At 34.3% G+C, this 23,921-nt stretch overlaps 1 protein-coding gene across 1 annotated transcript in view; it reads right to left on the reverse strand.

Annotated features, from left to right (window-relative positions):
* The window catches only part of ADAMTS16 (ADAM metallopeptidase with thrombospondin type 1 motif 16), a 239,429-nt gene that overhangs the window by 93,439 nt on the left and 122,069 nt on the right, over positions 1-23,921 (reverse strand). The window contains exons 14-17 of the mRNA XM_027869000.1: positions 21,789-21,919; positions 20,326-20,449; positions 19,647-19,891; positions 14,291-14,429 (exon numbers count right to left, since the gene is read on the reverse strand). Of these exons, the coding sequence (XP_027724801.1) occupies positions 14,291-14,429; positions 19,647-19,891; positions 20,326-20,449; positions 21,789-21,919 (639 nt within the window). The remainder of the gene's footprint in view (positions 1-14,290; positions 14,430-19,646; positions 19,892-20,325; positions 20,450-21,788; positions 21,920-23,921) is intronic.

A 23,921-nucleotide genomic window follows, 5' to 3' on the forward strand; every position in this document is an offset into this window, starting at 1 on the left:
TTATAATACCATGTGAGATGACATAGTAATACTGAAATATCAATGAATCATGAATATTCAATAAAAGTACAATACAAGAGAACTAAAATGGAGATTAAATTTATAATACTTGTCTTAAATATTGCAATGTCATCCCAAATAGGTCTTAGTACTTTAACTCACAGCCACTGGCATTACTTAGTTGCACTGGTGACACTTAAAGCTAAGGAGTTTACTGGTCTCTATACAAAAGAATACATAAGAAAAATTGTTAAGTAAACTGAAGAAATAATATTTTATGGATTGAGGAATGTTGAATAAATGGCTGGGCATCAACCTGAAGGAAGTTTCTATAAGAATGCCACAGGGTTCTGTTGATAGATCCTACTCTTTTTGAGACCTTGATCAATTGGTCTGGATGAAGACCCAGAAGTCATGCTTTTTGAATTTAAAGATGGCAACATAATGAAGGAGTAACTAAAAAAAGTCAATATTAAGATTCAAATTATGTTACCATGTTGGAATAATGGACTAAATATCCTGCAGTTGGGTAAAAAGCAATCAATAAATTGAGGAAAATCTGCTTCAGCAGTTCATGTGAAAAAGATCTGGAGGGTTTTAGTTGATCAGACTTATGATCAGTGGTGGATATGGCTGCTAAAAATGTCATATAATCTCAGGTTGTATCAATAGATGTAGTATTTGGACAACAGGAAGAAATAATTCCACTGTTCCCTATGCTGGTCACTCCACATATGGAACATTCAATTCCTCTTGCAATATTGTAAGAAGCTCATTAGGAATTTAGATTGTGGCTGTGAGAATGCTAAATGGACTAAATACCATCTCCTGCAAGGAACAATGAAAGACAATGGAACTGTTAGGCTAGGAGTTCAGGACGTATACAAATGAGCTCTTATATATGAAAACGGGGGTGGGGGTGGGGGTGGTTATTCTGTATAGCTCTGAGAGACAATACTAGGGCCAATGAGTGAGAATTTACAGGTAAACAGATTTCTGTTCAATATAAGGAAGCCTTTTCTAACAATAAGAGCTGTTCAACAATGAAATGGGGTTTCTTCAGAAGTCCTAAGCTCTTTGTCATTGGAAATATTGCAGTAAATACCGCAAGACCTTTCTGTGGTGTTATTATAGAATTGATACCTGCATTGGGTAAGTGGCTGATGCAATGACTTTAAAGCTCCATCATACTTCTTTGATTCTATTATTTTATGAGAAATGAAATTATATAATGAGAAATAATACAGTAGCAAAGGAGAAAAATGTATCTTAATGTGATAAAATGAGATGTGTGTAAAGTTTTTTGTGTGAAACAAAGTGCTATATATATGTTTATTATTATGTAGGCTCTTATTAATAATAATTTCTATAGAACTTTAAGGTTTTCAAGTGCTTTATCTAAATTGTCTCATTTGATTTCCACAACAGCCCTGTAAGGTGGGTACTATGGTAAAGTATTATCATTTTTAGAAAAGAAGCTAAATAAGGCTAAGTAAGTTTAAATTCTTTGAAGGCAAAATTAGAACTGAGTTATTTTTAATACTAACACTTATAGCTCTAGCACACTGTCCACTCTAGGATATGAAGTGGTTAAAAATAATTGCGTGTTTGAATGCAGAAGCCATTTAACAATATTCAATCTATAATGATCTCCCTTAGTTTAAATGAGATAACTCTAGAGATATATCTTTCAAATTAAGGGAAAGGGCTGATTAAGAAGGGCAAACATACTAAAGACGTTCCTGCCCTTCCCTTCCACAAACCTTAGGGAAAAGTTTTGGCTAACCACTATAGCCAAGTTCAAAATCCTGAGATAATGTTGTACAAACAAAAATATTTCAATTTGAAAATTAGACAAATTGTAGCTTAATAAAGGCATCTGGTGCTCTGGTCAGCTTTAAGATTTGTGTGACATTATTTAAATGGGGATTACAAGAGCATTTTAATTTAAAGGATAATCGTCATACCAGGGCATAGTGCAACCTATTGAGGAATTTTAAAACAAGACTGAAACTCCAGATTTTAAGAAGTATTTTCACTTGGAATAGAAGCACAGCAAGATAACAGATTAGTTATTTAAGACACAATGAACAAACTGAACCTTTTAAGCAAATCTTTTTCTAAATGTAATATTTATATATGCATATATACATATATGTGTATGTGTATGTATATATACATACACACATAATTTAAGAAATGATAATTGCCCTAAGAGGAAAAAAAAGAATCTGGCAAAAGTAAAGAAGTTATTTTTCCATGTTAAGAATTTTTTCACTTTATAATAAGAACCTCACTCCTCCCTTCTGACATACATGCCTATGTATAATAATAATCTGGCAGACAGGAATGTATTTGACTTGCATGAAGCAAAGATGAGAGGCGATAGATCTGCCTTACATGTTGGATTTCATGAGAAAACAAATGGCCTACTGGGAGGCTGAACACAAACTGGGATGAATGAGCATTAGCTCATTTTTCAGGTTTAGAATATCTGGAAAAAGCCAAGATAGACTCATCATTTCTGATATCGGATGGATCAATTCTTTATTTTAAAAACCAAACTATTTATATCTTTTGTTTTTACATCACTTTCATTTCAAGATATATCAAAAAAGAAAATAGAGAAAGGTATAAAAGTGGGGTAGGAGGTAGGAGTAGGGGTAGGTTGGGGGAAGCAGTTCAACAAAACTAACTATCACATCAACCTAATTTGACAATATGCATTTTTCTACACTTTCAATAGTCCTCCTTCTTTCTGGGAGTGATACACTTGTTCCTCCCTATTTTGGGACTATATTTGATCTTAATAATACAGTGTTGTTTCACTTGTTATTCTTTCAGTTTACCTTATTGTATTCATTAAGTAAATGGTTTTCCTGGCTCTGCTTACTTCACTTTGTATTGGTTAATATGAGCCTTCCCATGCTTTTCTGCAACTCCATATTCACAGTTTCTGAAAATACGGTAATATTATATGACGTTCATGAATTATAATTTGTTTAGTCATTCCTAGGTTAATGGATATTTACTTTGTTCCTAGTTCTTTGGTATTATCAAAGGTGTTGCTAGAAATATTTTTTTCTGTCTTTGGTCTCCTTTGCCTAGCAATGGAATCTCTGCGTCAAAGGATATGAACATTTAATCACTTTCTTAGTATAATTCCTCATGGCTTTTCAGAATGATTGTGTCAGTTTAGATGTGTATTTTAATTGTATTGAACAACAACAGATTTAAATGAATGAATTTAACTTATAAGACTTACTAATTTAAAATGGACTCAGTGATAAGTACATGAGGTCCATCTATGGTACTAAAACCATTTAGATATATGAGGGAAGAATTAGAGGGATAGGACAAGAACAAAAGTGGTAAAAAGTGGAAGATACAAAAGGGGAAGAAACTGCTTACCTATTTCAGCATTTCTCGCTAAGTAGTCCAGGGAGATATGCTCAAGACAACAAAAGAGAATAATCATTTTTTCATGGAAGGAGAGAATGAACAATCCAATGATGCTATGAGGTCTGCTACTTGCAGATCAGAGGTGAAAGGGGAAGCACAGGCTAAAAATATGCAAAGCATATTGCTGACTTATAATTGAGTCCACTAAACTAATCCCTCTTCTCCACTGAGACTGTGTAAAATTGTTTCCTGTGCATGATAAAGGCAAACTAATTGTTTGATTAAAGATGTCTAGGGAAAGTGTGTAAAAATTTTGAACATAGACTAAATAAACTGTGTACTAACTAGATCTCATATCAAAAATCTAATGAATGATAAAAGAAAAAGCTAAAAATCAGATTATAATATTTAAATAAAATTATGTCAACACTTTCCCTTTCAATTCAGAAAAAGTATTAATATAAATAGAAAAGTATTAATATAAATAATTTATAATTTTATATTGGGGGTTGAACAGTCTAAATACATGCTATATTTAGATTTCTTTTGCAATAATTACAATTTGTTTTTTTCTCATTTTAGAAGGCAGGGAGTGGGGAAGGGAATGAGTATATACAATACTTTATTGAGTGAAGGCTCTACTATGACTCTATTAATTGATTTTTATACTCACATGTCTCTAGTGCATACATTCTGGTAATATCACACATTATTTTTGAGTCACTAAGAATGAAATAATTTAGCTTAACTAATTTTTGAAATTTGACAAAATTTAGTTGGGACTAGTACTAATTGAAGTCTTTTGTAAACTTAATAGTAACTCCAGAGATGAGTTACACTCTGTTTCTCTCACCAATGGCCAATAAATCATCAAAATCCCATAGTTTAAGATCCTAAACACAAGTCCTGATAATCCTTATAATTATGATAACCACTTATAATGAGATGATTAAGTCCAGGAGAAATAAAAATTTCAAACAAAGAAAGTTACCATAAATAATATGTTGGAAGTGATTGATGTAATTTAAAACCGTGACAACTTTAACACAAGTATTTCAAATGTTGATCAAGTAACAACTCCAATTGGAGCTAGAAAAACCAGCCTTCACATTTAGGTCACAAGAAAGAACCTTTTATTCTTATGTGATATCACCTCCTATTTCACTCACTATTAAATTTAGGGCTTTGAAATCTCCCTGTTTAAAATTTAGGGTATTGAGATTCATTGCATCATAGCTATACATTATCAAAGGAAAAGAGTAAGTTCAGTTTAAAATTAGCCCCTCTGCTCAGTCATCTATCTTTTGTCCATTCTTCCCTGTCCCTTTGACTCCATGTTACTGGGTTGTTGTTTTTTTCTTTTAGTTTTGTCTTTGTATTCCCCAGCATCTAGGTGCTTGAGGCACAGTAGGTGCTTAACAAATGTTTGCTAATTGATTGAGAAGAGGTGATAATCTGAACCTCTCACACAATGTAACATTATGCAGTTTATCTAGCTAGTAAATGTTAAAGCCTTAATGTAGCATTAAAATAGGAACAATTAACACATCTGATTTGATGTTGTTCCTGAGAAAAATTACAGAATAACAAACTAAGTGTAGGTTAGCACCTTTCTAATACTATCACTAAACCAAACCAAACCAAACCAAACCAAACCAAACAACAACAACAAGAAAAAAAGTACTTCCTGGGTTCATTAGGAACTATATGAATGCAATAATTATCGTTGGACATGATAGTATTCAGTATGCTGAGAGTGATAAGTTAGTAGCAATATAAAATTAATAGTTTTTTTTCATGACCTCCAAATATTTAACATATTACAGGCAATGATTTGAATAAAAACTTTTTAATAAAAGAAACTTTGAAAGACTGAAGAGATTACTGTATCTAGGCACTTTTGGCTTCCTCTTTTTCAAGGCTGTTTGGATTCCACTAATTTTTTTCTAAATAATGGTTGCTTTGACTAAGTTGCATTGATTAAGTGATAATATCTTTACTTTCCTCTCTTAGTTTTTTTTTTTTTTTTTTTTTTTTTGGGAGGAGGGGGGGGGGGGGAGGGAGGAAGTGATTATATCTAATTTGCACAGGTTGGGTTGGAGTTTCAGTCATCCCACACTGTACCTTCTCATCATTAGCCTGCATTCTAATTTGATATTTATTTTGACTTTTGCTCTAATTCTTTCATGATCAGCAAGCTGATTCTGAAATGACTGCTTCTATCCCATTATTCATTTTATGTGTTAACAGTTTTCCATAAGTGTTTACCAAGTCCCTGGCTTTGTGACTGTCTTCTTGAGGCGTTCTCATGACATACAGACACATGGCTTCTTAGTAGTCTATAAACTCTGACCTCTTTCACAACTTCATCTCAAATCACCTTTTTTTCAGCATAGTTTTTGCCACCATTCATTGTGTACACTTTTGCATGGAAGCCATAAACTTTTAAAGATATTTATCTACTGAAGTGTTTTTTTTGAGATTTTTATGAAATTCATACTAAAATTACCTCAAACTACTCAGTCACAAACAACAAAAATAACAAACCCATATACCCATTTCTTTAACACAATTTTCCCAATCATGTTATACAGTTGTAAATCATAATACAATACAACAATCTTAGAAGAATTGAAAGCATGTCACCTCAAAGATAATAGAAAAAATACATGATGTATTATGGCAGCATCTTACTAACTTTGATTAAAACACAAGATATGACACAGACATAACTAATGACATATGTGATAAAAAGAGGAGTTAATCTGATCCCTTATCATGGATAAAAGAAAGCAAATGGATAGTCCAAATGATACAATAGTTTTTCCATGATATTGTAGAACACTAGGAAAACTTCCAATGTTGTAAGAGAAATATCTAAAGATAAAGACAAGTATCACACAGAATGCAGGGTTTGTGATCTACATTGGTAAAGGGTTTTATCTACCTTTCTGTAGTCATGGAGTCATCAAAATATAAACTAGTGGGAGCCAGCTAGGTGGCGCAGTGGATAGAGCTCCAGCCTTGGAGTGAGGAACACCTGAATTCAAATCTGGCCTCAGACACAACACTTCCTAACTGTGTGACCCTGGGCAAGTCACTTAACCCCAATTGTCTCATAAAAAATATAAACTAGTGGATAGCAATAATGCTTTATGCATACTTTTTCCATTTGTTTCATCTTGTAATGCTTCAAAAGCGTAAAAGACTATGCAAATGTGTGTTTTTCTCATTATATTTTCTTTATAGAATTGACCAAATAATGACCTATTAGGACCAAAATTGACCTCCCCCCTAACTTTTTGTAATATTTATTTCATTGAGTTGTTGTGTATAATTCTTCAGAAACAAGACTAAAAAATTGTACCATGGAAAGTGCACTGGGATCTGAAGTTTCAGGTCTTGAGTTCAAGTTTAGAATCAGTCACTTCAACCTGTGTGACCTTGCCCAAGACATTTAGTTTCTTCATCTGTGAAATGAGTTGGGCCAGGGATATCTTGATCATTGCTAAGGTTTCTGTTAGTTCTAAATTTATGGTTTTAAGAGAAAAAATAAGAAGATAAGAGGAGAAGGTAAGGGAAGAGTTTGAGGGGATGACAGACAGGGGGACAGAAATATACTCAATTTCATTTTTCTATATTTAAAGATGGTCAAAGCTACATAGTTTTGTCCTAGATTTCTTCCTGAAAGTACTAAAAAATGACACTTTGCATTAGTACTACTAACTTTTCCGTGTTCTTATATTGGAATTTAGTCCATTTTCCCACCTGTTTTCTAGCTTACCTTCATTACAAAATTCCTAACATACTTCAATTTAGATGCCTACATTTGCTTGTTCTACTACTCATGAGACAACAATAATTTTTATTCCCCCCAGATAGTTTTTAATGCCTGAGTTACAGTTCTGGCTAGCACCCAAACTCTAAAGTTTTTGTTCTTTTACTGTCTAACAAACAGGATGAAGATTTTAAAATATTTCAAGCATGAATATAGTGTGATTTTTCAAACTATGCCATTGTTTCCTGCAACTTTCACTCCTTTCTGGATTCTTCTCTTCATTTCATCTGTCTAGTATATACATGTCACTGCCATAAATCTACCAACTCTTTTTGAAGTGTCTTCTGTTCTTATCCATTAGAACTTGACTCTTTGCATATGCACATTTCTTTTTTTACACATTATTAATAACCCAAATGATATTTAATTTTATGATTATTACTAAAATCTGGAAAATATAAAAAATGAATTGAAGCCAACTCATTTATATAAATGGCCATTCATTGTGAAGTTTTCATACACTATTTTATTATTCTAGTTCATTTTATGCAGATATTCTCCCCACCACCACTCACTCAGAAGATAATGGTGAAAATGAAGAAGTAAAATATTTTTACAAAGGTTTAACATAGTATTTTCTTTATCTTAGTTGAGGTGAATTGTCAATGATAATCATGTATAATTCTTGTCCATCTCACATGTTCTTCCTTGGCTTTCACAAACCATATCCCATAAACCTTTTAAAGTAAAAGTGAGTATATTCTCACTTTGTACCCAAACTCTATATATGTATATCATTCTTTTGAACACACATACAATACTATAAAGAAATCATTCATAATGGGTGGACAGAAGCCAAATATTCTGCTTGTATGTCTCTTGTATATATCTTCTCTTTTCTATTACATTCTAAGTTCCTTGAGGGCAAGTGTGATTTTTAAAATTTGTCTTTACTTATCTTGATCCCTCATCATCTACCACAATTATTTATATATAGACAGTGCTAAATGTATTTTGAATTTGTTGTGCTATATAACCTACATTCTGTATGAAGAACTGTCAAAGATAGGCATCTTTATTTATTTCTTCTGAAGTAGGTTTACTTACTGCCAGATCAACCTTCCTTTTTTTTCAATGACTTTAGTATCTGACTCTCAATCTTTTTTCTAATGCAAAATCTGCCTTCGTCCTTATTAAATATTCACACAGATGCCCTGGGCTCCCAGTTTATCAACATCAAACCTAAACTTCCATTCTAGTTCAGTCACCCATAAGGATATTCATACCCTTACCCTTACCACTAACCCACACTTTCCTACCTCTATGATGAACTCTGAATATCTTCTCTGGTTACTATATCCTGTTTTTATAGTTTTCTCTCTGCCTCATTCCTCCTAATTTTATTCTTTGTCCTCACTATGACGTCTAGTCTCTCCACTCATCCTCACCTTCCCCTTGCCTATAACTGCAGTCCTCCTTTCAGAGTAGTGACCCAATTTTTTAAACCAATTCAACTGTTTTACCTAGTTTCCTTTGCCCATTGTCTTTTTCCTAATCACACATTGTCAAATCCCAACCCCTCTCAAACATCTCCTTTGTTCTTCATCCCCAGACGCTGAATGATCCTAGCAGAATTTGAATAGCCATGACAGTTTTGGACAATATAAATTTATGGTAACTAAACTCAACTCAAGAAACAGTTGGGTGGCAAAACAGATACAATGCTTGACTTGGAATCAGGAAGCCTCGAATCTGAATCCTGCATAGTTGTATGACTGTGGGCATGTCAATAAACTACTTTCAGTCTCAGTTTCCTCCTCTGTAAAATAGGGATAATATCACCTATCTCACTGGGTTTTTGAGTATTAAGTGATATAACATGTTAAGTGTTTGGAAAACCTTAAAACATTATATAAATGTTTATTATTGTTATTATTATTATTATCATTGTTCAACTGTGGTCTCACTGATGTACAACAATCTTTTTATTCTTCCTTTTTACTCTATAACAGTCTCTATAGTGGCTGTTCTAAATCTTGTCCTCTCCACTCCAGCCTAAGTTACCACTCTCCCATCTCTTGCTGGAGAGGTTTTCCACTCCTTTCTAATGGAGAAAATTTATGTTATTTACAATAAACCCTCCCTTTTCGACTCTACACTTCAAAACCTTTCTACATTGTCATCAATTCTCTCTTCATTTACTGCAATTGCTAAAATAAAGGTAAGCCTTTTTTGCTTTTCCAAATCTTTATTTGTGCCCTTAATCCTATTCCCTTCTTACTCTTCTAAGAACTAAATAATTCAATTATTCTCTATCCCTGCTTCCATCATTTTAAAACTCTCTTTACTTACTGGTTCCTTTGACACAGCTTAGTAAACATGCCCAGGCTCCTTCATCTTTAAACAAACACAAACAAAAAATAAACAAATAAAAGCCTTTCTTGGTTCATATATCCCCTCAAGCTAATATCCTAGATCTCTCCCTTTTTTTCTAGAAAACCACTCCTAGAAAATATAATCTACATTCATTACCTCCACATCCTCACATTCCATTTATGCTTTAATCTTTTGCATTCTGGCTCCATATTCTACCACTTGAATTAAACTACTGTTTCCAAGGTTACCAACAACTTTTTGATGGTTTTTCTCTGTTCTTATCCTACTTGACTTCTTTTAATAATTTTTAAACACTGTAAACCATTTTTTTATGGATAATCTCTTCCACCTTGACTTGTTTGCAACTGCTCTGAGGGTTCCTTTCTGTTTATGTTACTACTCCCTTTCAGTCTCCTTTGCTGCTTTATTATAAGCCTCCTGCATGTAAAGTGTTAGTATCACTCTGGTTCTATCCTGGGTCCTGTCCTGTCCTCTTCTCTCCTCTTTCTATCATTTCCCTGGGTTATATAACCAATTCCTATAAGTCTGATTTTTAGCTTTAACTTTAAACAGTACATCTCTAGTTCAAACCTGAGTGCTCCTGAGTGCTAGTTCTGCCTGGATGTCCCACTGGCATCTTAAATTCATTTTGTCCAAAATTAAATTTGTGATCTTTCCCTCTCAATCAGCCTCTCCCACAAACTTTCCTATCACTTAAATCCATAACTTCAGAGTCATCTTTACCTGTGCCTTGGAAGGCCTTCCTCTTATAATCTTGGCATTTCTTTCTTTTGTAACACAGGGAGAAGATTCACTCACATAGCTAAGATTCACAAAACCACTCCCGTCATTCAGCTTCTCATTCAGCTTCTCATTCGTTCTCACATTGATTAATGATAATTCCTAATTGGTTGCTCTGCAGGTTCTCTTCTCCATAATCTATCCTCCAAAGAGCCACCAAAATAATCTTTCTAAGGCATAGGTATGATCATGTCACTCTTTCGCTCAAAAGAAACTAGAATCTAGTACAAACGTATCTTTCAAGACATTTCATATTACTTCTCTTCATGCATTCTATAATCCAGCCAAATTGGCCTACCAGCTCTTCCCTGAATCCAGCATTTCATCAACTGCCTCTTTGTTTTAAGTTTTCCCCTCTTGCTTTAAATTTACTCCATTACCATCCCTACCTCTAATAATTCTTAGTTTCTTATAAGGTTCAGCTCTGGTGCTACCTCCTCTGCAAAACCTTTTCTAATTTTCCCACTTTTTTAGGGATAGAAGGCTTTTGAGAGCTTATTGTTAAGTTTGCAGTGTGAACATTTACATCTCAAAAATCAGCAATCACTACAAATCACAGTTAGATTTATTGTTCTGTTGATTGTTTATACTTAAGAAAGTATTAATACTTCAGATGAAACTTAAAATTTTGTTTCCATACTATTTTTTTTTCCTTCTGGAGATACTAATTGTTAAATATTTACCAACACACCTCTGTGTTACTCTATAAACCTTGCTTGAGCTGAGCAAGAGTGAAGTAGAAGGCACAGATATCACCATGCTGAAGGCCTGGTGATAGCAGGCTAATAATACTAATAATAACTGGCATTTATGCAATGCTTTAAGGTTTGCAAAATGCTTTCACATCAATTATCTCATTGGTATCTCATAATATCATGCTTTTATCTATTCCTAAGTTTGGAAACTATTTTGTTTTTGTCTTTGCAACCTCATTGCCTAGCATAATACACAGTAGGTACTTAATAAATGCTTACTGGACTTGAGAACTAATGTTATGAATAGAAATTAAATCACATTAGTGTTGTGTATGAAAAACATTATATTTTATAATTTGGGGATAAGATATGCATTAAGTTGAATTACTCTGTTTTTTAGGTAATGGGAAAATTGGCTTTACCTATTTGTATTGCCTTGTTTTTCTCTTGGTTATGAGAGTGGGAAAATAGCCAAGAGATTAAGCAGGAATGTGAGTGGAATACCCAAATGTCCCAGCAGTAATCAGAAGGCCTCCTGGCTTACTAAGAGTCTGGGATTGTGGAACAGGCAAATGAGCTCAATACAGAATACTCGGATGGACGTAGTTCTGAATCAATAGGGAATGCTCTGGACAAGAAAGATGCCATTTTCCTTTGGGGGCCATAATGAAGTAAACTACACATGGAGTATTGGCTTCCAGCCCATAAGTAAATAATGTTGGCCATGATTTCAGTCAGGAAAAAATTGAGAGAGCTAAGACAGACTAACAAGTTGAGGACTCTCCCATTTGGCTATGTAAAATTCTTTTCTCCATATAACATTCTAACTTACTTAGCCCAGGCAATATTTCTAATTTATATCCTTTTCTTTAAAAATACTTTTCTTAAAAGACAGGTTGACCTAGGTCATCTTGGGAAAGAGGGAAAACGTGTGAAATTCAAGCAACAAGTCAATGTGGCAAAGGCAAAGGTAGAAGAGAGAGGCAATTAGGGGTCAGGTACAACAGTTCTCAGAAGGTCTCAGTGTCTGAGTTGGGATTTTCAGTTCAGTGGGGTTTAGAAAGCAGTGAAGTGAAGAACTAGTTCCAAAATAAGGCTCCTCTGGATCATTTATAAGGAGGATCTGGTAATGTAGAGAATTGACTACACATCAGGAAATCTGAAAGCCAAGAGACAATTCCTTCACAACTGAAAACTCACAAATTAAAGTTATCATAAGTTGAGTCCATGTTGAAGTACTAATAATAAATGTTAGAACTTTTGGGCTTTTGTCAAAGATAATGTTAATGAAGCACCAAGGTATTCTTGCTAACATGGTAAAAGAGGGTCAGGGGTGCTTTGAGGTTTTGAAGATGAAATGTTTCCTCCAATAGGAGCCACAGAATAAATGCTCATCCAGTCAGAGTGGGAACTTTCACTTAGAAAGAGAAGGTGTTGAATGGGTATCTCCAATGAGGTTACAATCCAGGTAATCAATGAGTATCCTCTCTGGAGTTCACCATAGCCATCTCAATAGTTGTACATGTTACTCCTGTGTTTGGCAGTTCCATGAAACAAATAGATGTCTTGGCTGGTGTCCATGTTTATCTTAGTCAGGTTTGTTAAACAATTCTGACCACTGAATCCAGAGAACTGCTGTGCTTTATCTACACTGAGAAAGGATGTAGCCTTGCCTACCTCCTTTCCTCTCTCTCCTCCTCTTCCTTCCCCTCTCCTCAGGCAGTTGATTAAGGAGTGAAGAGCAAAGTGGGAGTCAACTGCTTATCAGTTTCAGAGTTGAACTAGGATATACCTCAGGGCTAGCCACAGAAACCAAACATATACAAGTTTTAATTAGCCACTTTAACATTGCCCTAGGGTATCCTTTCTAATCTCTACCTCCTAAATCATCTCTACTTTCTAATATACAATTGGTTGTCAGGTACCAAAATTAAGATATGGCTGAGAGAGGCTTAGGATGGGAGTATAGTGAGGAGATATATATATATATATACATATATATATATAATCTCCTCACTAGTTTTATATATATGTATAAATATATATATATGTATGTATAACTATATATGTATGTATACATATATAGTTATACATACATGTATAAATATATATATGTATGTATAACTATATATGTATGTATACATATATAGTTATACATATATAGATATAACTGTTTCCAAAATGCAAGTCAGTGACTATTAGTTTGTTTCTTAGTATTATTTACTGTGCTTCTGTTTTTTCTCCTTCCATCCTTCAAAAATATTGCACATAATAATTCAAGTGGTTCCATAGAGTAAGCACAGACTGCAAAATTTATGTGATAGTTTTTTTTTATTAAATTTTATGAAAGCAGAATCCCAGGCATTCAGCCACTTCTTCTAAGTCATAACACCTAGGTGAAATTGGTAACATAATTCAGAGCTCCTACATTCACCAAAAGATTCATATTTTGTTAATTTAGACTTGGAAGATAATATATATCTCGTAGCTTATGAAATTCATAGAGATGAACTTTGCCTTATCTTTGGAAAATGGACAAAATAAATCTATAGGTTCTTCCCAACTTTAATAAGATGATTTTCTATAATTGCAAACAGTAAAGAAATCTCTCTCCCCCCCTTCCCTTTGTGTTTGCTTCTTAAACTCTGCTAGATGGATTAACTTTTCTCTAAGAAGTTTCTATTTAGGGGGACTTTCCTTGAGGAACACAAAGTATTTAAATAACTATCCACTAATCCCAAATTATAACAGAGTATTCCATAAGCAGGAAAGGTAACTGGTAGAAACTGGCACTATATACTTACCTTTCCAGGATGATTACATATTACACATGCATTCTATATGCCAGCTAACCTAGCTGACATCCTGTTCCTCATACATAATTTTTCATCATCTGCCTCTGTATCTTTGAACAGGCTGATCCCCATGGCTGGAATGCTGTCTTCTCCCCTCCAACTTTTAGAATTGTTAGCTTGTCAAGGGGTCAGGTACAACCAAAGTCTTTTCTGATATCTTTACTTGTAGGTATTTTCCCCATTCATGAGATTATTTTGTATTTACTTCTCATAATTTTTGTATATGCTTTCTGTGTATATATAATTTTCCTCTCTAGAAGGTAAACACTTTTAGCATTTATTTATTCTTGTCAGTTTATTGTTAGGGCCCAGTACCGGGCCTGGCACATAATGGGTTCTCAATAAATACATATACTTAAACAGTGATGTCTGTACTGCATTACCTCCACCACAGGTAGCTGAACATTCAGAACGGATGATGGCCCATGTATAGTTGTGCTTTGATCCAGGCTTCCTCTCATTTTCCAATTTAGGAATTGAATATTCCCAGCTAATTCCTGGGTTCCGACCTTGAAAGAGAAGCTAAAACAGCAGCAGCAACAACAAAACAAGGAAAGAAAGAAGTATATTAATTCAGGTGAATTAAACATATGCCACAATTTGAAAACAAGATTTAAAAAAAAACTCTATGACAACAGGCTGAATAAAAATACATTTATCATGCTCTCCCAATCAAACCAGTATTAGCTACCTAAACAAGAATTCTTTGCCCTTCTGTCTAGATCCACCAACTCCAGTAAAGGACACATTTCAGACATGCTATGATTTTGTCATTCAGGGTTTGTCACCCTTTCACTCCCTACCCCTCAAAAAACTTAATAAAACAAAAGCTCTTCATTGTATTTATTTATCCATTTCCTTCAGTATTCCTTTCCTGTCCCATTAGTACTTCCTTTATTCAAAATCTCACACCTGCAGTGATAGACAAATATGATGGAATTGTCCTTTCTCCTGAGATACCCAATGACTCTGAATACCGAAATATTCATAAACAATGAGATAAAAATGCCCTCAGCGGAGAAGAAAGCAAATGTAAGAATGATGTGCCTCATTTAGTCATCCTTCCTGATTTATGTTTATTCATGCCTGGGAAAGGGAGGAGATTGTTATATGACATATAAATTGAGTATACACAGGTAGCCTCTACCTATATTTCTTAGCTTCTAAAAAAGATTCTATAGCCCTCTTGAAACAAACATTCCACAGATTTTCATCCAGAAAAGTTTGACTTTCCAGAATTTTCATTTTCCAATCCAGTGTTCACTTTCCTGCTTCTGGAACTCTTCCTATGATGTTTCATATGACTTGAATGATGTTTCATATGACCACCTCCATTTTACTTTCCAATGAACCACGTTCATTTCTTTCTTGAAACTGCTGTTTGAGTTCTACTACCTCCAAGAGATTTTCCTTCTATAATATTATCCATCCTCCATCCCACCAGGATAATTCCTGACCCCTTGATCTCCTTAATGTACTTTGGAAATAACTTTCATTTCATCTACATATTTATGTTGACTGTATCTTTATCTGCCTCATCTCCCATATTAGACGGGAGAAACACATATCTTGTTAGAAAAAAAGAAAATGATTTAGTAGACTGAGAGGTAAACCACACTGCATGCTAGGCAGGTATACACTTGCAGAGAAATCAATAAACTTTATAGTTTATGGCTTTATCTCCATAAACTTGAGTGTTCAGAGCATTTGAGTAAAGGGAAAAAAGGGAGAAATAAACAAAAATAATGAAACCTTTGGAGCATACACAGCCTGCCTGGCCAGAATGATGCTTTCCAAATATAGATTATCAGACTCATACAGAAGCAAGATAGAGTAGTGAGTGGGGACTTCTCCAGCTATCTGGCCATCTGTTTCAAGTCTCACTCTGTCAAGGCAGAGCACATGATAAATTCTTGAATTAGCTTGTTGACAATTGCATCTGTCAGAAGGCAGAGAAAGCAAAAAAGGGAAACTGCTACTCTGGATTTACTAACAAGGGAAAGCTAGTTGGTGATAAGAAAGTGGCATCTACCTTGGGGAGAAATGACCATGTATCATGCAATTTAACCATGCAAAGGAAGGAGACACTTGAGTATGATTTCAAGCAGATTTCAAAAAGTCCAGATGTGGGCTAGGTTGATGCCAAAGACAAATACTTCAGAAAGGATTATAGGTCAAGAGGAATGGGAAGTTTTGAATATTTCAATTCAGTATAAACAACCACAAATTATAGGCAATATCAACTCTGAGTTTAAAAGAATGAAAACAAAAAGGTAGGAGGAAGGTGATATAACTAAGGATAAATATAAAGGAATAGCATAAATCTATGAAAATAAAGTTAAGATTAACAGAAAATGAAATGTGGCTTGTGAAAAGTACCAAGTACAACTAATATAAAAACTTGTAAAGGCATATTTGGAGCAATAAGTTGAATAAGCAAAGGGGAAAAGCCCATGCTTAAGCAAGAAACCCAACCTATACCTGAAATAAGCATCCGCTCTAGACTATACCTGACAAGTGGGTCATTTACTTTTGCTTTCTAGTACAAGGAAACCCATTATTTCCCAATGTTTTCTATGACCCTTTCAATTGGTTACCAAGGCTGCTCATTCTGCTTTTGGCTAGCTCTAAGTATTAAAAAATTTTCACTATATCAGTCATAAATTTGCCTTTTTTTTTTTTTACCAATGGCTCTGAATTTAATTCAGAGAGACCAAGAAGAATAATTTTGGTCCATCTTTCATAAATGTATGAAAAAATTAACATGTTCCCTTTAAGTCTTCTCAAAGCTAAATATCCTAGTTTCTTTAAACAATATTTACACAGCATAATTTTTAGGCCCTTCACTATTCTAGGTGCCAGAAATGAACATGATGTGATCAGAGCAGTATATAGTGGAACTGTCACCTCTTTCACTGTGGGCACTAGCCTTTAAATGCAGCCTAAGATTTCAATTTTTTCAGTCTTTATTTTTGGTTTCTTCATCACATTGTTGACTAATACTGAGCTTGCCACTTCCTAAATCCCCAAGATAATTTTCAGACAAATTTAATTCTAGTCATACTTTACCCTAATTATATTTGTTTAAGATTTTATATTTATCTCTGTTAAATTTAATCTTACAAGCCTGAGTCTAATTTTTTAGCTTGTCAAGAGCTTTTTTGGATCTTAGACCAGTTGTTGAATGTGTTAGCTTTCCTTCCCAATTTCTTGCATCTGCAAATTTGATAACCATGTCATCTACATCTTTAGCCAGGTATGTATGTACATAAGTACATAGGTACACATGCATATATGGGATTTGGTGACTATCACAATTTCTTTATGTTTTCAGTGTGTGCTGGAGCCAAATTAACTGGCTTGCTTGGAAGAAACAATTGTTAATTTTTTCACTGCCAAAAATTAGGGCTTGATTTTTGTTGATTTCTAGATTTATGAAATTGTTAATAATGCAGATTAAATTTAAGAGTGTGTGTGCATACTTGTTTTTCTGGAGAGCTTGATTGTTAAACATTCATCTGCACATCCCTATTTGTAACCTTTTTTTTTCTTTGTAAGAAGTATAATGTAATTTTGGTTCAGTTACTTCAATAGTGTGTCAATTCACTGGTTACTGGATAAAGATCACAATTAAAATCACTAATAACTAAATCATTGTCTAACAATTGTGTAATTCTTAGGAATTTTTATTACCTTTTCTACCACTCCACCATCATCAATTTGAATGCATATTCTACAGGGGCACTTGGCCTTAACTTCTGCCCTGCCATGATTTTCTTCAGACCCTTGGGCATTAGCCATATGACCTACTGTTGTACTCTTAAATTGTTGCAATATTGAATTTTGTCATTTGCCTTGATGCTGTACCCTAAGGACCACTGGGTCTTTTAATCTCTGCCATAATGGAAACTTTCTGTATATGTTGTCTCCCCTAACTAGAAAGTGAGCTCCTTGTGAAAGTAGAGAATTTCTTGCCTTTCTATTTGCAACTTAGCCCTGAACATAATATTTGGAACATAGGAGTACTTAATAGGGGCAGCTAGGTGACACAGTGGATAGAGTACAGGTCCTGGAGTCAGGAAGACTCAACTTCCTGAGTTCAAATCTGGCCTCAGACACTTACTAGCTATGTGACCCTGTTTGCCTCAGTTTCCTTGTCTATAAAATAAGCTAGAGAAGAAAATGGTAAACCACTCTAGTGTCTTTGCAAAGAAAACCCCAAATAGGGTCACAAAGAATTAGACGTGATTGAAAATGACTGAACAAGTGCTTAATAGCTAGTTTTGTATTCCCTTCCACTGGACTGCCATGTCCAAAGTAATCTTTAATCACCATGTGGTTCAACCTTCTAGGAGAAAACCATTTCATTCCTGGCTTAAACTGTTCTTCAGACAGATATATTCATAGCCCTTCCAAATTGGTAGAATCTTTTAGAGCTTCTTCCTTTGTGTTATGATAAGGCATCAGAAAAGAGCCTATATGTAGGTCAAACCATATAATACCACAAAATAGCTTATTCTAGATATTGCTGTTGGGCAACTGCATAATCACACTATTCTAATAAAAAATGAAACACTAGGGATCCATTTGTAGTAATATATTTTTGCAATTTCTTCTTTTTAAAAATGAGATTAAATTTTTTGGGCAGATTTCAGATATTTTTGAATAATCAAGCTGCCCATAACTGTATCATTATTCATTCTCCTTTGTCATTATTGGACTAAATTACAGATTCCCTCATTGCCAGGAGACATATATTCTGTTTTCTTGATTTTGTCTGATAGCACTGGGCTGAAACCACTTAAAATCTGTTTCAAAATCTTATTTAAATTCCCACTGAAAATATCATGTTGTGTGGAAAATGATGTGGTTTTTTTACCTAAATTTTATATAATAAAAGAGAATTTTTACAAATTTTTTTTCTGAAATGAACCATAACTAGGAAACAGGAATAAAATCTGTTTAAAAGAAAATAAAAGCAGATAAAATCCTATAATTGGTCAGAAGGAACAAAATCCTAATTAGAAAAAAAAAGGGAAATCACAGAGATCACATGTTGTGGCAAGGGAAAATCTGTATATGTATAATGTCTTCTTTATTCCACATGGAAAGAAGGAAAAGAAAGGAAATGAAGAAGTAGAAAAATAGAGAGTAGCTACTGCCCTCTTTCCTCCAAATCCTGCCACTCCAGAGGGAGACAAAATTGGAAAGAAAATCAAATTTGCCACAAACATGATTATACATGACAAAAATCTGCCAATACAGACCTATACATTGGTTTCATTGGATTTAGACTTTGTTTGTTGCTGCTGTCAGTCCCACTTACAATGATTTCTGTGTGATTGTAAAACTCTTTGACCACACACAGGATCGTGCTATATCAAATTTTGTTTTAACTGGATCAACAGAGGAACACCGTGCTGATATGTTTTAGAGCACATTTCAGAATAGCAGCCTGATAGATTTTCTTTTTCTGTAAAATCTGCCCAGAAAATATCTTAAAAGCGTACATATATATCAGTGGATATGATATCAAATCTAAAACTGACAGTAATTTAACCAAGAAGTACACCATCTCTACCACCATTCATTCTCTCATTATTTAGATATGCATAGTACAAGGAGAGGCATTCACTACTATGTCTCAGAATTAACAAAATCAACAACAATATGCAATCCTTAGTGCTGTCTCTGGTAACCTCCACTTCCACACACCCAAGCCATGAGACAAGACATTACCTCTACCACTAAGGTTTCGTTGGTTGGTCCAGAAGAGGTTAAAGACTCTGGTTGATTGTATGACCGTCGGTAGTCAAAGGCAGTACCAGAAAACTTGTATCGGCCAGGCCAGTCCACTGTCCAGTAACCATTCAAATAGTATCTTTTGAGAGTATTGCGCACGGCTATATAGGAGGTAGATACATTCATCTCATGTATATGAATACTCCGGGCACCAGCAGGAATGGTGACTATCTGATAGTACTCTAGGTGAAAGTAAACGGGAACATGTAGTCTTTTGTATAAAACTGCCAGGACAAAGACTGAGGTATTTCTGTTCTTTGTAACTTAGACCTGGGCATAGAGGCCCTTTCCACATTAGAATCAGCATGAATATCTGTTTTGGCAATCATTTACTTTAGAACTATGAATCACTTTTTAAAATTGGAGCAGAGTTATTGTAATTTTGACTATTCCTACAATCTACTTTTACTCAAATAGCTTAGCAACCACTCTTTTTTTTTAAATCAAAACAAAAACTTGAGAGTCATTATCTAAAGCAGGAAATGAAAAAAATATATATAAGATCCTGTTGAAACCTGGGACCCCATGCTGCTTTCACTATTCATTTCAAGTACATCCCCCAAAGTTTTAACTTTAAACTCCCAGAAAACCTAGGGAGCGGCTATAAAATACTTACGGTTCGTGTAGTGGTGTTTAGCATAATGACCTTTGTAAAGTCTGCAACTCGAATTATTTCCTTTGCACACCCCGCAAGAGTCTTCAGTGGCACTAGAGCCAAGGACATGGTCACAGCCGACTGTCTGGAGAACATGAGATCACGTATTATTTGTAAAATGCAGAAGAAGAATTGATGTTTATATTATGCTTTAATGTTACAAAGTACCTTACACATTATTTCATTTGGTCCTTAATAAAAAAACAAACAAACAAACAAAAAACTTAGCTACTAGGTTTATTATTATCTCTGTTTTATCAACAAGGAAACTGAGCCTTTGAAGAGTAAGATGTCTTGCCTATGGTCACACAGCTAGTAAGTATCAAAAGCGAAGTTATCTTGAAGCCAGGTTAACTTGAATCACAGTTCAGCATTCTAGTTATGCTATATTATGCTGCCTCTCAGAACATAAGCAAAATATTCAATTCCATCCATTTCAAGTCAATAAGCATTTATTAAGCACATATACCATTCTAGGTACAGGAACAAAACAAAAGAAAATTACAATTCCTGCCCTCAAGAAGCTTATAAAAATCATGAGAATATACTCCTTCCCAGTACTTTTTTGCACAAAAATATTAATAAATTTACATTGCCTAATCAAATCATCAAAAAAGTATGTATTAAGTAGCTGTGAACATAGCAGTTACAATTCTTATACCCATATAAATGAATACTCAAACCCTAAAATTTTAAGACCTATTTTACCCCCATAAAATTTGCCACATATCAACATTATCTCAAGCCTTAAGTGAATTCTTCTTATTATGCATTTTTGTAAGGACACAGAATAAGGTGAGGCCCAGAGAATATCAACTAGATCATTGGTTGGAATTTATTTCACATAAGATAATGGTACTGTTTTATATAATTGTAGAGTATGTACAGAGAAATATTTGATTCTACATGAAAATGATTCTCATCAAAGTGGTGAAAGAATTTCTACATTATTTTTTGAAAAATTCTCTTTTTCACAAATCTTTACTGTCCTTCATACTATGCCTCTTTGCAGTTTACCATATAATCAAAGACAAAAAAATTATGAAATAATTCATTAGAAGATCTAAAAGGAATGACATATTTGACTAATCAGTTTGAAATGGGAGGACAGAAAACATCTGTAAATTACAGAATTTTGGATCTGGAAGACACCTAATAGATTATTTAGTCCTAACTCTCTCAATTTTCTAACAACAAAACAAAGACCCTGAGATTTTCTGTGCAATTGCCTAAGGGCATAATAATATTAGATGACAGACTTGGGAGTGTAACCCAGTATTTCTGACTTCCCTCCCCTAAGTTTAAAACTAGTACTTAATCATCAACAATTCAATGTTACTGCTTGCAGTTCTAGTATCTGAAATGGCATCTTAATTGAGTAGCTAAATTAAGTTTATAATAGAATACCTTTTCATCATTATTACCTCACATATCCCATCTATACACACATTACGGGTGTTCTCTGAGCACGGTGTCCCATCTTTGACTTTATTTGACAAAGAAAAGAAGAAATCAAATCCTTCTGCGATACAATAGAGTTTGCATAAGTCCTGATCTTAAGAAAAGAAGAGAAAAACACAAACAAGAAAAATACTTTACTTTACTATGATCATATATCTGAAATTTGGCATGGGGGTAATTTCTTAAATTGAGATAATATCCAGATATTTCTAGGAAATAACCCAAGTATAGTATTTCATTATAAATTTCAAGTTTCCAAATTTTGCCATAATTTCTTCTTCCTTAAAACTTTATTAAACTAAAATATTGTAATATTCTTTACACCTACTAGTGTTCACTTCTATCCCCCTTTTAAGAATCTCTGCCAAAATGCAGGTATATTCAGGTATTTAAAATGCACAATAAAATTCCATAGAATAACCACTGAGCTGCTTCATAATATATGCATAAAATTAGATGGAGGGTTCTTTTACACTGATAAAGGGAAAACTATGTAGATGAAATCTCCCCGGTATAGTGCTTTATACAAACTTGGATTTGGGAGAAAAAAATACTGTTATGTGGAGAACATAAGTACTGTCATATTTTTAAATACTTGCAAGGAAAGTCTACAACCTTCTTGCAGTAATCCATTCCAATATTTTAACAACTTGCACAGTCAAAATAAGGTCTAATATAAATCTATTTCCCTTGCCTTGTCCTAGTAAAGAGAGAACATTTGGCCATCAAGTCTTAATGCTGTCTGAAGAATTTCCATAGGGTTCAGTATTAAGATCCATGCTCTTTCCTTGTTAAGTAAAAGAGCTGGGATATACTAGGAATTGTGTGAATATTAAATATAGACTCTGTTACCATGGGAAAAAGAATTTTTAAAGGAGTTGATTATTGTAGAATTATAGCACTTTTTGAGCTGGATAGGGTCTCACAGTTCATCTGGCTTAATCCTTTCACTTTTCAGATGAAGAATTTCAGTCACTCCTAGAAAGGTTAAGTGACCTGCCCAAGATCACACAAGCAGTTAATGGCCAAGCTCAGGCTAAAAGCCAAGTCTCCTACCTCATCCTGCTCCAGGCCAGAATTTTTTCTATCACTTTTCCAGTTTGTTACACAATCACCATATAGTTTCGGTTTGGTTGAAGACAAAAAAGGATGACTTAGAACTGCTTTGTTTCAATTTTCCCTTGAACACTTGCTCTACTCAGAAACTCAAACAGTATGGAAAATTGCATAAACTGTTCTGATAAAAGTAAACAACTGGCCTTCTAGGATCAATTGAATTCCATTCAATTGAAGAAACATTGATTAAATACTTGCTAGGTATGCTTTGATATACATTGTTCCCATCCCCATGATATCTTTTCCTATACATAAGGTTTCAGGCCATGCAAGGAATACAGTCACTTTGGAATTTCTTCCTCAATGAAATTTCTGTATATCTGCTACTAATTTCATTTTGTCATACCATAATAATGTCAGGGGACAATATGTCCTATCTATTCCTAATGGCTGATTCCTGTACATGCTAAAAATAGGCAACTTGACTTCTATCCACATATTGAAAAGCTTCAAACACTGTATGATAGCATTTTTATCAGATTTAAGAAAATATCTGCATGTAATTATTAACATTTCATTCTGCTAATCTGCCTAGGTTGCCGTTGACAAGAAGACAAGAAAAATTGTAACAATGTTTTTGGTCTTTCAGACAAAAGCTTACACTTGTGACCCATCATCAGTATGGACAGCTCCAGGAATTGTTTTCCCACTAGCTGTGAAGAATTTTTCCTTATCTACATCTACTTTTCTACTCAGGACTCCTTCTTCTTCTTCTTCTTCTTCTTCTTCTTCTTCTTCTTCTTCTTTTTGCTTTTTTAGGTTGGGCAATGGGGTTAAGTGACTTGCCCAGGGTCACACAGCTAGTAAGTGTCAAGTGTCTGAAGCCAGATTTGAACTCAGGTCCTCCTGACTCCAAGGCTGGAGCTCTATCCACTGTGCCACCTAGCTGCCCCTCAGGACTCCTTTTGTAAGATAAGGTTAGGAACATCGTGAGTGGTTTTGAAACAGACCAGTTAAACAATCCACTCTGAGACTGGACC

The sequence above is a fragment of the Vombatus ursinus genome, unplaced genomic scaffold, assembly GCF_900497805.2.
Source record: "Vombatus ursinus unplaced genomic scaffold, bare-nosed wombat genome assembly UNPS02014791.1, whole genome shotgun sequence".
Classification (NCBI taxonomy): Eukaryota; Metazoa; Chordata; class Mammalia; order Diprotodontia; family Vombatidae; genus Vombatus; species Vombatus ursinus.